Source organism: Perca flavescens, chromosome 3 (assembly GCF_004354835.1).
Source record: "Perca flavescens isolate YP-PL-M2 chromosome 3, PFLA_1.0, whole genome shotgun sequence".
Lineage (NCBI taxonomy): Eukaryota > Metazoa > Chordata > Actinopteri > Perciformes > Percidae > Perca > Perca flavescens.
In genome coordinates, this window is record NC_041333.1 from 41285152 (window position 1) to 41299852 (window position 14701).

General features: G+C 38.1%; 2 protein-coding genes across 2 annotated transcripts; one reads left to right on the plus strand and one right to left on the minus strand.

The window, feature by feature from the left end:
- The first annotated feature begins 3442 nt into the window (after nucleotides 1-3442).
- On the plus strand, nucleotides 3443-4369 carry LOC114553018 (olfactory receptor 11A1-like). The gene has a single exon (XM_028574110.1). It carries the CDS (start codon nucleotides 3443-3445, stop codon nucleotides 4367-4369), a length of 927 nt encoding a protein of 308 aa, XP_028429911.1.
- Nucleotides 4370-8850: 4481 nt separating this feature from the next.
- Nucleotides 8851-9777, minus strand: LOC114553019 (olfactory receptor 49-like). Its single transcript, XM_028574111.1, has one exon. It carries the CDS (start codon nucleotides 9775-9777, stop codon nucleotides 8851-8853), a length of 927 nt encoding a protein of 308 aa, XP_028429912.1.
- Nucleotides 9778-14701: the final 4924 nt, after the last annotated feature.

Here is a 14701-nt window from a genome sequence, read left to right on the forward strand (position 1 = left end):
TCTTTTTGAAAAAATGTGAAGAAAGGAATGTCACAAAAACATACTTTCCGATGTTTTGGGCTCACTCTCACTGAATCACGAGGTTATGAATGCATGGTGATATTTTTGATACAATATAGTCTAACATTAAACCGGGATTACCTCACTACAGACGATGCAGCTCTTCTGTCTCTCCTCTCCCGTACTGCTGCTGGGGCATTTGGGTTAAATGGCATCGGCACATGCAGTTCAACATCACATCTCCTTGAGTCCTCTAATATTTCCTCATTTATGTCATCAACACATCTATGATTCATGGAAATGTTGTGTAAAACAAGGTCATATTTCTCCTTGTATTTATGTATGGTTTGCAAAAATGGGAACTGCTGGGTCCATGAGATGAGAGAAGCAAAGTGTATGCGCAGTGTGCGGCCAAGCATGTGCCTTTAAAATAGCATCTGAATAACGTGCCACTGACTTTAGACCAGGTTTTTCCTGGTCTGTAGCGGTATTGTTTTCTGAAACTGCCAAATAGCACCAGGGAACATTTGCGCCGGAACACACCTCCTCTTTTTGCTGAACCGCCCCCGGGAGCGCAAATACATTCCCTAATTTACCGACGTGAGTCTGTGGAGGGAAAAGTCCGCTGTGCGTAGGGTGCAAAATAGGAATGATACATGCGTCAGTGTACAAAGGAAATTGTGCTGGGTGCAAGATAGGGCACATAAACCAGGCACGGCGCCAGGATTCCAGTTTGGGATGGGCCAGACCAATTGTGGGTGGGCCTTAAATTAAAAACGTTATCAAATCCCTTTTTAACCTAATAAAAATGACTAATATACTGTTATATTATATATATTATATGTGCTTACATAATAAAGATTGTAATAGCTTGATGCTATTTATATGTTGTTGCATTGTAAAAAGTTTCGGTGCAAAAGACGGACCTATCCGCGATTGCTCTCCTTGGTTCTGACCAAAAGAAGAGCGCTTTGGACTCTCCATTGCCACCATACCTGGCTGTGCTATAGCGCATCTCTCCTAACCTCAGGCCTATAGACTGTAAAAGTGGTCAGGAATCTAATATTTCCCCAAAACATAGTTTAGTTCTGCTCGTATAACATGAGGCCGAATATTTCACAGTACTTTTCAACTGTTTTAAGTTTTCAACAATATACAGATCAACAACACTGCCCGACAGTTTCAATCAATACTCGGCCACAGAACGTGTTCATTGACAACGTCATCTGTCATGTAAAACAAGACTCAAGTTATTTCCTTACTTTAGTGTGATGATTCATGTTATAAACATGTTTAACAAAAATAAATAAATCGCATTAATAGCCCTAAAGCATTATTGGCCATAACAAGAGAAAACCATGAGGGAACAACAACTTGACAACAGTAACAAGCTGTTATGGAAATAGAACTGCCCCTGCAGCTCTGTAGCCGGTTATGAATTGATTATTTTAATCCATATATCTCATATAACGACATAATACAATACAGGCAGTGTAGCCACATACCTTACTGTTATCCTCTGGCGGTCCTACACAACTAAACTCCCTAAAGAAGAAGTGACCGGATACTTTAGCACTGGTTGAGTTGCGGGCTCATAGGCTATAGCACCGGCGCTGGCCGCGCTAGCATCGCTAGCACCCTGCGGTGTCCGAGACAAAGATGTGCTAGGCGTTGTGGATCTCAGCTCTCCTTCATCTCCTGGTTGCAGCGATGACTCTGAAACCGTTCGTGCGTAATAATTCTTCACCAAATTATAATATATTAATTAATTAATGTTTTTTGAGGAAATGTTTTGGGTGGGCCTGTTGAAAAGTGGGTGGGCCTAGGCCCGTCAGGCCCATAACGCCGTGCCTGCCATAAACCTTTTCAAATTTGTAGCGCCCCCAAATCATTGCCAAATTTGGTCCAGAGCATCAGAGTGGCATGGCAAAGAAAAGTTAAGTTTTGCATCAATAACATTTACTTTGGCCAAGATATGCAAAAGTTTGCTTTTGGTCGCCAGCTACAGAAATGTGTTAGTACGTTATTTTTGTATTTTTGAACCAAGCTAAATTATTTTCATAACTTTTTGTCTGGGCCATCTGTAGATGCTATATCTCAGGCAGATTGGACAAACAACCTTCCATTCAGGAAATGCGTGGCTATAAGGTTTTTACATTTATGTTGTAAGGTATAGGAGTTATAGGGAAAAATACGTGTTTTTTGTTATGGCCCCCTTTGCTGGCAGAATTGTCAAATTCTTTTTGCCTAAGGTCCCTGTAGAGGAAATAGCCAGTCCTGAAAATTGCACCACCCCACCATGCATGCTGGTACTGAATTGCCAACCCCATCAAGCTTGGACCCCTATTGAAATGGTTCCTTTTTCTTAAGGCAAATCTATAGTCTTTATGCGGATGTCATTATCAACAAATACATGTAATAGTTTACACACATTTGTAAATTTATCACACCACTGCTGCCTCGCACCCAACCATTTTCTTGGCATGATTTTGTGGTGACTAAGGAAGTTTCTCTTGGAGAAGAGCCAGACTTCATGAGGTCGGATGCTGTCATCCCATCCTGAGTTTGCTTAAGAATAGGATTTCTTTTGGTGGAAGTTTGTTGCATGATCCTGATCCTGTCACTCCAGCCTCCTCTGCACCTAACGCCAACTTTCCACCAAATGACTTTCCAAGCGATTCCTCTGTCGCAGACAAATGTCCAATATGGGAATGGCATCCTGAGAGTCTTGCTAGGGTTGGGGAGCTCCCGTCGTGTCAATCATTTGGTGTAAGGGGTTCGTAAAACTCAGTCCCAGTCAGTCTTTTTCCCATCTAAAAGTTCCAACAAAATCAAACCTGTTTGATATTATCCGAAGTTTGAAGTCTTGCTAGTAAAGTTAAATCATGTGAACGTTGTCACCAACCAATTCTCCCTCCAGCACCAAACAGGAAGCAGCAAACCGGGTAGAGTCAGTGATGTTTATGGTTTCATGGCGCTGTGTTATTGTGTAAAATGTGTTATTTCTTTCAAGCATAACTTAGAAACAAGCACCTACTCGTTGCTACAACGAGCAGGTTCTCTGATAATGAGGTCAGACTGCTGCTGTGGGCGTCTCCTCACTGGAAAAGGTTAAAAGACGTAGAAGCATAGTTTGAGCTCAGTTAGGACGGACTCACAGTCCAACAGAAGCAGATGATTGTTAGGATTCAGGCAATGTCATGAACTGTTGTGTAATGTCTTACCTTTAGTATTAAAATACACACTTGGGGAATGGTGAGTATGATGAATTCATTTCTGTCCTGTTTGTTGATTGAATACGGTTTGTGATCAATGCTTATAGATAGTCTGAAGAAAGCTTTAAATGTTTAACTCAACTTTCAGAAATCCTTTAACAAAATGTAACATGATTAAGTTTTCTTGTAAAATGTTATACATTTTTTTTTTCAGAGTCAGGAGGATCATGGTAAACGCTACGCAGGTTTCATTTTTCACACTAAGTGCCTATTTTGACACCGGGGTTTTCAAATATTTATATTTTCTCATGATCATATCAGTATATATTGTAATAATTTGTACCAATCTTTTGCTGATTGTGGTTATCTGTATGAACAGGAGCTTACATGAACCTATGTACCTTTTTCTGTGCAGCCTGTTTGTAAATGAACTGTATGGTAGTACAGGGTTGTTTCCATTCCTTCTGGTTCAGATCCTCTCTGACATTCACACTGTTTCTGCTTCTCTTTGTTTCCTGCAGATTTATTGTGTGTATACTTATGGCAGTGTAGAGTTTTGCAACTTAGCCGTCATGTCTTATGATAGATATCTTGCTATCTGTTATCCTCTGCAATATAACACACTTATGACATCTAACAAGGTTGCAATGCTTATTGCTCTAACGTGGTTATTCCCTTTTCTTGCAATTGCTGTATTGATATCTTTGAGTGCACCTCTAAAGCTGTGTGGAAACATCATTGACAAAGTTTACTGTGGAAACTACTCCATTGTTAAGCTGGCCTGTGCTGACACCAGAGTGAACAACATTTATGGACTCTGTTACACTGTCATCTCCATCATCATTCCTCTACTTTTAATCCTTTACACTTACATGAAAATCTTTAAAGTGTGTTTTTCTGGTTCTAAACAGACCAGACAGAAAGCTGTCAGTACCTGCACACCTCACCTCGCTTCTCTGCTTAACTTTTCTTTTGGTGGTTCATTCCAAATAATACAAAGCAGGTTTGATATGAGCAGTGTACCCAACATGTTGAGCATTTTATTATCGTTATACTTTCTAACATGCCAGCCGCTCTTTACCCCAGTGCTGTATGGGCTGAAAATGTCTAAAATACGCATGATCTGTAAACGCCTGGTGTGTGGTAAAGTGTAAGATTAGTTCAGTTTTACATACATGAAACAGCAATAATAAATGCCTCCCCTTACTGTATCAACACTAACGATGTCTCTCGTGTAATGTGTGTGTGTGTGGTTCTACAAGACAGGTTAAAGTTGTTTTTGCTCTTCAAACGATGTCATGCACAAATGTATCTTTTTTTATTTTTGCTTTGTTGTGTTTATATCTTTTTTCACTTAATCTAAGAGACATGGTCTAGATCAGTACTCCCAAAAGAGTGGTAAAATACCACGTTTGTAATTTAAAATTCAAAAACGTGTTTCTCAAACTGTCTGCCAGCAACCCAAAGCCTAACGGTGAGGAGAAGTTTACAGTAACTGCATTCTCAGCGTAAGCAGCACCATTCTTCCCATTAATACAATGACTGAGTCAGCTGTTTTGTAAAACTTTAAAGTGACTATATGGAACTTTTTAATGTTTCTGTAGCTCTGTCATTTTTCATACAATGATCTAAAAAGACCTGTAACAGACTACCAGTGAAAAGAACGCTATTTTTATATAGATTTTATTAATGCCTCTGTCTGGGTCTGATTTTTCCCTGCAAAGTCACTGATGCTTTGCGGCAGGTAGACGGCGCTACAGTAACACATTCTGATGGGTCACAGATTTCTTTGTAACACCAGAAAAGCTTGTGTTAGTATCCAGCCAGCTGAGCTAGGTAAATGGTAGCAGGAGATTTCTTTATATAAGCAGTGTTGTATTTTAATGTTATTTTAGAAGTTATCTGCTGTAGTTATGGCTGATACTGGGGCAGGACCATCACAGGAAATAAGCAAATTAAACAAAGAACAACTAAAAGATAAAAGGGAAAGTGAAAGACAACGGCAATAACGTGAGTCACACTCGATTGGACTTTTGGAGACAATTACGGGATTGTAAATGATTCAAAAGGTATGTAATATGTCTATTTCATTCATAAAATAACTTTACAATGCATGATTTGGTTGTACGTCAGTAACCAACATTAAATTACGTCCCCCTTTTATTTAGCGTGGACGTTTTATTCCTTTTATTCCTTGTTTGTGTTGGCCTACTATTTTCTTTTCTGTTGTCCCCCTGTAGCCTACCTGGGTAAAGCGTCCGTGGGTTTCATGACATGCGCTATATTAATCTAAATATTATTATGTTGGTTGCTTAAACAATCTCTTAATGCTTTGGCTTGTGACCCAGTGATACCTGGTTTAGCTCATGAGACATCCAAAGTAGGCTAAGTTACTGTATGCTACACTTGAATTCTCTTATTGTAAATGAATGATTTTCTAGAATCAACACAAACCAAAAATTACAGATAGCCACTTTAATGTGGCTGTGATTTAGAACATAATGTTGAAGTATGAGGCCTATTGTTTCAGGGAATATTTTGGCAGTTAGGTGATCCGTGAGTTGTTGTCTTTTTATTGGTCCTTGGTCTAAATAAGTTTGAGAAACACTGGTCTAGATGTTTTTGTCTTAAATGGAACAAGAGCTAGATGCAAGCAACTAAGAGCAAACTACAAATGCACAACAAAAAACATTCCTTTGCTAAAGACATTTTAGATGTCGCAGTTAAGGTCAAAAAGTCATGACATTTTTCAAAATTTAAATTTGAAGTAAAAACGGCTCCCAAACAGCTAGTCTGGCCTCAGGCAAACTAAACATTAAAGCAATGACCTGCATATAAAAACATTTAAAACATAAATTAAAGTTCAAATTTTGCAGAACTAGAATTGAAGAATTGAAGAATGGTATGCCCAAAAGAAAATGGGGGCATTTAGAGATTTATATGGGTTGGGATGGAGCAGACAGACTGCCAAGAAGTGCACTTAAGACAGAATCCCATTTATAAATCAAGCTGCCTGGAGAATAAATACAAGTAGTAATCAATGGGTAAGAACCACTTTAAAAAATATAATCTATGGCGAGGAAGAATGTGAATACCCAGGGCAATGAAGACTGCACATAACTCTGACATTATTTCATCCAAATCGGGTGCAGGGTTTAAAAAGTGGGTAGAAAAAGGTTTTATCATGCTGGGTCAGGTATTTGAAGAACGATACCTAAATGTCCTTCGAAGAACTTTAAAGGGGTGATAGAATGATTATATAGGGTATTTTACACTGTTCCTTAAGGTCTCCTAATGGGGTATGTAACATTGGTTGGGCTGAAAATTGCCCGAATGCTATTTTATTAGGCCCTTAACTACCCTGTGAATATGGCTCTATTTGGAACAAGAGCTTTTCTTCCAAATATGGTATGCTCATGAATATTCAGAATGAGCTACGTGCTGATTGGTTTGAGCAAACTACATAGAGACACACGGGAGACTCGACAGCAGGTCTCATATTTCAGACACTGCAAAGTTATACATTCTTTATCAGGCTATTTCATTATTAAATTCACTTCTGAGACTTTTTTTTAAGCTCAAATATGGGCCGTTTTACGAAAATGTATGGCCATTTGCAAATTTGGTAAGACTGTTTGTTTTTTGTTTGGAGTTCAGGAGCCGGTGCTGCCTGTGTTGCTGCCTCGCTGCCCGGCCTGCCTTCCTTCACAGACCCCGGCCTGCTATGAGGTACTTGGAGCTCCGTCACGGCAGCCCACAGCACTCCATACCCGCGCAAAGTCACTGTTTTTTTGCGCTAATGGACTACCAAATGCTGCTGCCCTGACAGAGCTCCAGGGCCTGCAGCTCCCCTCTTCCTGCTAGCTAAATGGCCCGTGTATGTGAGTGAGAGCGCGGTCAGTGAGCTTGTTACACCAGCAATCTGTTACCACAGGTTCCAGTTAATCTTTTAATGTGTGTAATTATAATGTGTTGATTTATTTAAACAAACGATTGGGGAAATAAATGCCGCTTGTCCGCGAGTCTCATTGATAGAGCCTGTACATCACCATCCAATATAGGACATTTCTTTATGTTGACAATTAAAGGTACTATCAGAAAGAAGAATGTATCGCAATCAACGGATAACTGTTTGGATATTAAAAAAAAATGGGAATTTGAGATAAACACCATTATCTCAGATACAAACTGGGAATCATCATGCAGAGAGGGACCTGAAATAACAAATAGTCCCGTCTGGTAATTTGAATGGAAAATCAAAATGAGATTCATCAGGACTCCTCTTGCCATATCGAAATTTGGTGGTGGGAAGAACATATCCACATATTAACATGAAGTCAACTGTAACAAATGCACAGTACATGTTGCAGTTATGTAAGAGTGTGTGAAAACTAGTTAGCAAGTGAGCACAGAAGTTTAGCTAAAAGTGATGAATAAATGGTATAAATAACTAGCTAAAAGCAGACTAATAAATAAACAGTTTCAATGATTAGTTAAAGTAATGGAGAAACAGTTAAAATAACTAATGGTTAAAATAGTTAGCTAAAGGTAATGGCTTAAAGAAACAATAATGGATAAACGGTTTGCCATCACTCTAAGTAGTAGAAGCCTAGAAGGTTGGTAGTAGTACGATTGTTGACCAAACCAACCTTGATATTGACAGTTAATTGTATTAAGTAATTAACAATATGTCCTTTTAAATAATGAATAATGTTATACATTTGCAACATACATTGTGAATTGATGAAGGGGTACATGAGTTCATCTGACAGGACTGTGTGGGGAAACTCAGACCAAATAGGTTGGGAACCACTGCTCTAGGCTATAATTATATATATCATGGGCAAGCTTAGTTTTTTTATTTGTGAGAAAATATAATTCATGAAATGTTATTTAAATGTTTTCTGAATCAGATCTTTGGATTTACAGAATCTACATTCACAGGGCAAACATTGCCAGAAGACTCAAATGTTCAGGCGAAGGCTGAAATGAGTAAATACGAAATAATTTAACTATAGAAAGTTTTTCAAAAGCCTTAAGAACTAACTAAACCTTGCTTTCAATAAAAACACATTTCATGTATTTTTTATCACTTTATTAAATGGATCTTTGTGAAAAAAGCATTTCATAACAGTATAGGAAAATGTTCATTAACTTAAAATCGTCATGAAAAACTAAAACATCTAATCAGGAGCTTGTTAATGCACAGCAGTTGTGCAGCTACTTTTCAAGTGTCATACTTTAGACCTTAAACACCCATAAATGTAGAGCTGCAAGGATTCATCGATTAGCTGTCAACTATTAAATTATTTAGATTATTAAAGTAAAACTTGTGTGATGTCAGCTTGTTAAATGTGATTATTTTCTAGTTTCTTCTCTCCTCTGTGACAGTAAACTAAATTTATTTGAGTTGTGGACTGAGACATTTGAGGACGTCATCTTGATCTTTGGGAAACACCAATCTACCTTTTTCACCATTTGACATTTTATAGACCAAACAACTAATCCATTTATCCAGAAAATAATAAACAGATTAATCAAGAGTAAAAATAATCAGTAGACGTAGCACTACATTAATGCAATTTCACTTTCTTAGAAACATGAAAGTCTGTTGGGTGGCCCCAATGTAAGTGGCTTACACTTTAGCAAAGACAAGACTGCTACAAATGATGCGAATTTTTGACATGTTTAGACCATAAAGTAAAGGGTTAAAAACTGGTTGGCATGTAAGCCAGTATAATGATAAAAAGATTCTCAAACTATTGGGTACACTCCTCATATCAAACCTGCTCTGTACTATTTCAAAGAAAGAACCAAAGGAAAAGTTGAGCAGGGAAGCGAGGTGAGGTGTGCAGGTACTGACAGCTTTCTGTCTGGTCTGTTTAGAACCAGAAAAACACACTTTAAGGATCTTCATGTACGTGTAAAAGATTAGAATAAGAGGACAAATGATTGAGAATGAAGTAATAAAGAGTCCATAAATGTTATTGACTTTGGTGTCAGAGCAGGCCAGTTTGACAACAGAATAGTTGTCACAATAAACTTTGTTAATAATGTTTCCACATAGCTGTAAAGAGCAACTTAAGGATGTCATCACGACACACATCAGTAAAGGGTAAAACCACGTTGCACCTATAAGCATTGCAATTTTGTTAAATGACATTTGGATGTTATATTGCAGAGGGCAACAGATAGCAAGGTATCTGTCATAAGCCATGACGGCTAAGTTTAAATATTCTACACCTCCGTAAGAGAATAAAAGGAAATTCTGAAGGAAACATACTGAAGCAGGAACAGTGTGAATGTCAGAGAGGATCTGAACCAGAAGGAATGGAAACAACCCTGTACTACCAAACAGTTCATTTACAAACAGGCTGCACAGAAAAAGGTACATAGGTTCATGTAAGCTTCTGTTCATACAGATAACTACAATCAGCAAAAGATTGGCACAAACTATTAACATATATAAAGACATAACAATCAGGAAATATAAGTATTTAAAAAGGCCGGTATCAAAGTAGGCACCAAGTGTGAAATATGAAACCTGAGTAGAGTTTATCATGATCTCCTTTTGCCTCATTAAGCAATCATAACACTGTTTATATGACAAATTACAAGTTTTTGTAAAACTGAATACAATCTACACTTGTTTCGGACTATGTGCAGTCAAAATTTTAAACACACTTAGTATTCACCCGACACAAAGTAAAAACATTCATATTCATGTAAACTATTTTTACAAACGTACAATTTTCTTATATAAAGTCTAAAGTCTACACTGACGTAAGGCAATGTAGAAAACAAATTTGTGACATTGTGTGAATCCTCACATATCTGCTGAGTCAGATGGAGTCCATCCTCCTACTGAGTGGAAACTACTGCTTCTCCGTCTTTTAACCTTTTCAAGTCAAAGGACGCCCACAGCACCAGTCTGACCTCATTCATTTAAACGTACAATATGTAACTTTCTGCCGCTAGGGGTCTCTCAACCAAAACAATGGACGGTAAAACTGGACTTTTGATGACGTTGGGAAGTTGCGTGGAATTATGGGAGTTTTTAGTGTTAAACACCTTCGCTGTCGGTTAGAGTGCTTCCGTTCACGGACGAGTTTACCCGTTCAAGTTTATTCACGTTACGTTTAGTAACGTTTATTCATGTTATTGTAATAAAATAGCTGCAGTTTCCCCAACATAATTACGTTTTTCTTGATTAGATTTTTATTTGTAGCTGACCAGTTAGCTAGTGAGCCAGCAAGCTAACAGTAGCCAGCAGCTAAAACACAAAATATTTCACATATCAAATGTCACCTTTTGGATGGTTTCAACACCTGGGCGGACTGGGTTTGTTGTAACGCTAGCTAGCTACTAAACGAGGCTGAGAGACGGGTGTGGGTCATGGGTGTGGGGGGGGAATGTCGGGGAAATCAACGTGATAGCGAGCCAGGACGTTTGATGCCTGTTGTGCAGCAGCAGAACATCTCCCAGCTGCCCTGAATTATCTCCCCTTCACTTTTCAGTAATCTTAACTTTTTGTTTTGGTGCTTAACCCACCTTTTGTCTGGTTAATTTAGCTAACCGTAAAGACAGCTAAACGCAAAGGGGGGCGAAATTTGGCAGGGAGGAGATTTTCGGCACATACACCGGTAGCGCTATGGATGGCCGCTGTTGTGACTCTGTGCTGGGTCTGATGTGGTCTGTTTCCCGACGTTTAATTAAACTGCCGTTAGCGTTAAGCACCAGGCACTGGAGATAAATTCTGGCAGGGGGTTGCTGTAATGAAAGTAGCTGGCTGATAGCTGACTGGGGGCTAAGGTAACTAGGGCTAACAGTAACTAGCTAGCTATATGTCCCGGGGCTGTTGTCAGCTGTCATCCCGACTGAGTCTGTCTGCGCCGGGGGAGTGAGGCAGACAGACCGGGGTGTGCTACTTTGGCTAAATTAGCATTAGATTAATCATCTATCTACAGCTAATATTAACATTACTAGTGAAGTTATTCGTGGGTTAGCTCTGTCCTGTTAGCTGTTAACTGTATTAGTGTGTTGAACGATGTTGTAACCTCATAATGTTACCAACAAAGCTTTAGCATCAACATTAGCACATTGTAGTAACGTCAAGCTGGTATCGATATTGAACTTTCAAAATAGATTAGATCTCTGTTGTATTACTGTGATAAAAAGTCGGATGTAATTAATCACAAAATGATGCTGAATGGCAAAAAAAAGAAGTATTACGGTTACAAGCATTTTTTTTCTGCGACATTGTATGATTTACAATTACTCCTGAACGTGTCATCTGGGTGCCAGTGTTCTGACGGAAGTTGGAGTAACTGGAGGGTGAAAGGTTTTATGACGCCACTGACAGGCGACTAAAGGAAACGTGCCGTGTCTGAAAATAAAATAACTCTGGGTTTGACATTTGGTGGAAACATTTGGGATAGTGTAAGAACACAACTCGTAAAAATATATAACATAGGTATGGTCATTTTTAGACATTTTAAAGCAGAAATGTTACATATTGTACCTTTAATTGACGATAAAAAAGTTAAGGATGTATAGATACTTTATATTTGTAAAAATGCCAACAAAAAGTTATGGAATCATAAAATCGTTTGTGGTAATATTTTATCAAACTCGATATGTGTCAGTGATCTGATATTGATTAATAAAATCCAGAAATTGATCTTTTAATATCTGGCTTTTCACTATGGATATATAACCCAACCAAAACTGTTTGGGGGTCAGTTCTTAATATAAACATTAACCTGGTGCATTATAAAATAATTATTTAAGGGTTGCTTATTGCTTTTTCAAAGTTCTCTGAGAATCTCCTTTTAACTTGTCCAACCAATAAATATTACGACTTACATATAATGTTTACGTTTTTGTCTTCTCCATATCCAGCCTGCCTCCTGACATGAGTTAGATAAATCATTTAAATGTAAGACCTTTTATGGGATTCTGGGAACACCAGAGCACTGAGGCTCTTTTACAAGTGACAATTGACCTCCTCTGTGCAGCAGATTCTGGTAAATGCTTTATATTAATTATTTTAGATCTCAGTGCAGCTTTTGATACTATCAATCACTCTTTCTCTGCTGGATTGCTTGTCAAGCTGGGTCGGCATTTCTAGGTCCACCCTCGATTGTTTTAAATCAAACATTTCAAACAAACACAATGCAAATATTTAAAGTGGGTTCAAAAACAAGTGTAATAGCTGAAAAATGTGTGAACAGTTTAACATTTGAATGATGTCTTTAGCTGTAGAATGCAGAAGTAGTAGCATTTCAAAGTGGAAAAAGCCTAATGATGATTTGAAGATTGCTCCATTGACTTTCAATTTAAATTCATTTAGACAAAGGCTTAATATTTAAATAAATGTAAATGGTACAAATAAGTTTAATATAACCTCACATATAATTGAAGAGCTGAACATATTAATATTTAATGGTTTATGTAGCAAGGTATGCATACGTAGTAGGCTACCACAAAATGTCTAGAAGAATAACTAGATAATGTGTGTGAATACTGAAAAGCTAAATTGCTAAAGCTAATATTGATTTCTAGCTTAAATGCATTTCAATCAGGAGAGACTTGTTTGCAGATATGCAAAAGGTTTAATGTACGACAGCATGTAGCTGTACAGAGTATTGGAGATTGAACTCCATCGTTATATTAATACATTTAATGTAGGGGTAGGGAACCATGCTGTAACCCCCCCCGATGGAATCCAGACACCGGTGGTGGTGGAGAAGGTACTGGTACGACAGGAGGTGGAAGGGGAGGAGGAGGGATGAACGCCTTTCCTGAAATGACAGCTGATAGCACAGGGGGAGAAGCAGATTTTAAAACAGTGTTGTGACGCTGTGATTGGCCTATGGAATCCATGGCCGATTCTGATTGGCTTATCAGAAAGGTGAAAGCCTGCAGCGCGGATTCGCTTTAGGGAGAGAACTGATTATTGTTAGGTCTTCCTGAAAGAATTTGCGCTGAGCTACATAAGATGAAGGCAAAGTTGTGAGAATAATTAGAATAGCAGAACTGGTTTCAATTCATATGAATTTCATTGAAATATTTAATATTACCAAAGATGTATGAACCAAAAGTAGAATATTTTAAGATTTTCTTCAAAGCTTTCACTACACTGAATAGCTAGCTTAAATGTGTAAGAAGAAGGCGTGCGTCCCCCTGACTTAAAATGAATAAAAGATGGAGAATCAGTCTCCGCTCAGTTGGGAGGGGGGGGTCATAGTGTGATTTAGAAGGTGAGCGGATCAATGTTAGATCATTTCAATGTCTCAACCTGTGTTACACTGTGGTGTATTAATATATTGGTGATGCCTTCTTCCAAAATCATGCATTTAAACATGTTAAACTTTCCAAGGGCTGTGAGAAAATGTTGCATAATTTCTGTAATATGTACTTCCACTGAACAGTGTTAATAATTGCTTTAAGAACCAAAAGGATATCATGATAACTCTCTCTATAACTCTATGCAGGTTTCATATTTCACATTTGCTGCCTACTTTGACACTGGGGTATTTAAATATTTATATATTTCATGATTATTCTGACTTTTTATATTTCAATCATTTTGCCACCCCCCTCAAGCTTGGAACGCTAATGAAATGGTTTCTTTTTCTTGAGGCAAATTTCCAGTTCTCAGTCCCAGTCGGTCTTTTTTCCATCTTGACGTTCCCACCAAATCAAACCTGTTTGATATTATCCGAAGTTTTGAAGTCTTGCTAGTAAAGTTAAATCATGTGAACGTTGTCACCAACCAATTCTCCCTCCATCACCAAACAGGAAGCAGCAAACCGGGTAGAGCCAGTGATGTTTATGGTTTCATGGCGCTGTGTTATTGTGTAAATGTGTTATTTCTTTCAAGCATCACTTAGAAACAAGCACCTACTCGTTGCTACAACGAGCAGGTTCTCTGATAATGAGGTCAGACTGCTGCTGTGGGTGTCTCCTCACTGGAAAAGGTTAAAAGACGTAGAAGCATAGTTTGAGCTCAGTTAGGACGGACTCACAGTCCAACAGAAGCAGATGATTGTTAGGATTCACACAATATCATAAACTGATGTGTAATGTCTTACCTTTAGTATTACAACACACACTTGGGGAATGGTAAGTATGAGGAATAAATTACTCTCCTGTTTGTTGATGGATTTCTGTTTGTGATCAATGCTTTATCTATACATAGACTGAAGAAAGCTTTAAAGGTTGAACTAAACTTTCACAAATCCTTTGAAGTTTCTGGAAGTGTGTGTGATGTGTTCATGTTCCATTTACAGATTTAAATGTCTTTTAAAACTCTGAGGGAGGGGAGTAGATGTTTAAGGCCGTTTGTGGGGTTTTTGTCATTTATGCTCAATACATTCTTTTGCCTAGAAGAATGTTAAATTAAACTTTGTCAACTTTATCATATTTATGATGAAGTTATCTTGTAAAATGTTATAACTTTTGTTTTTCAGAGTCAGGTGGAT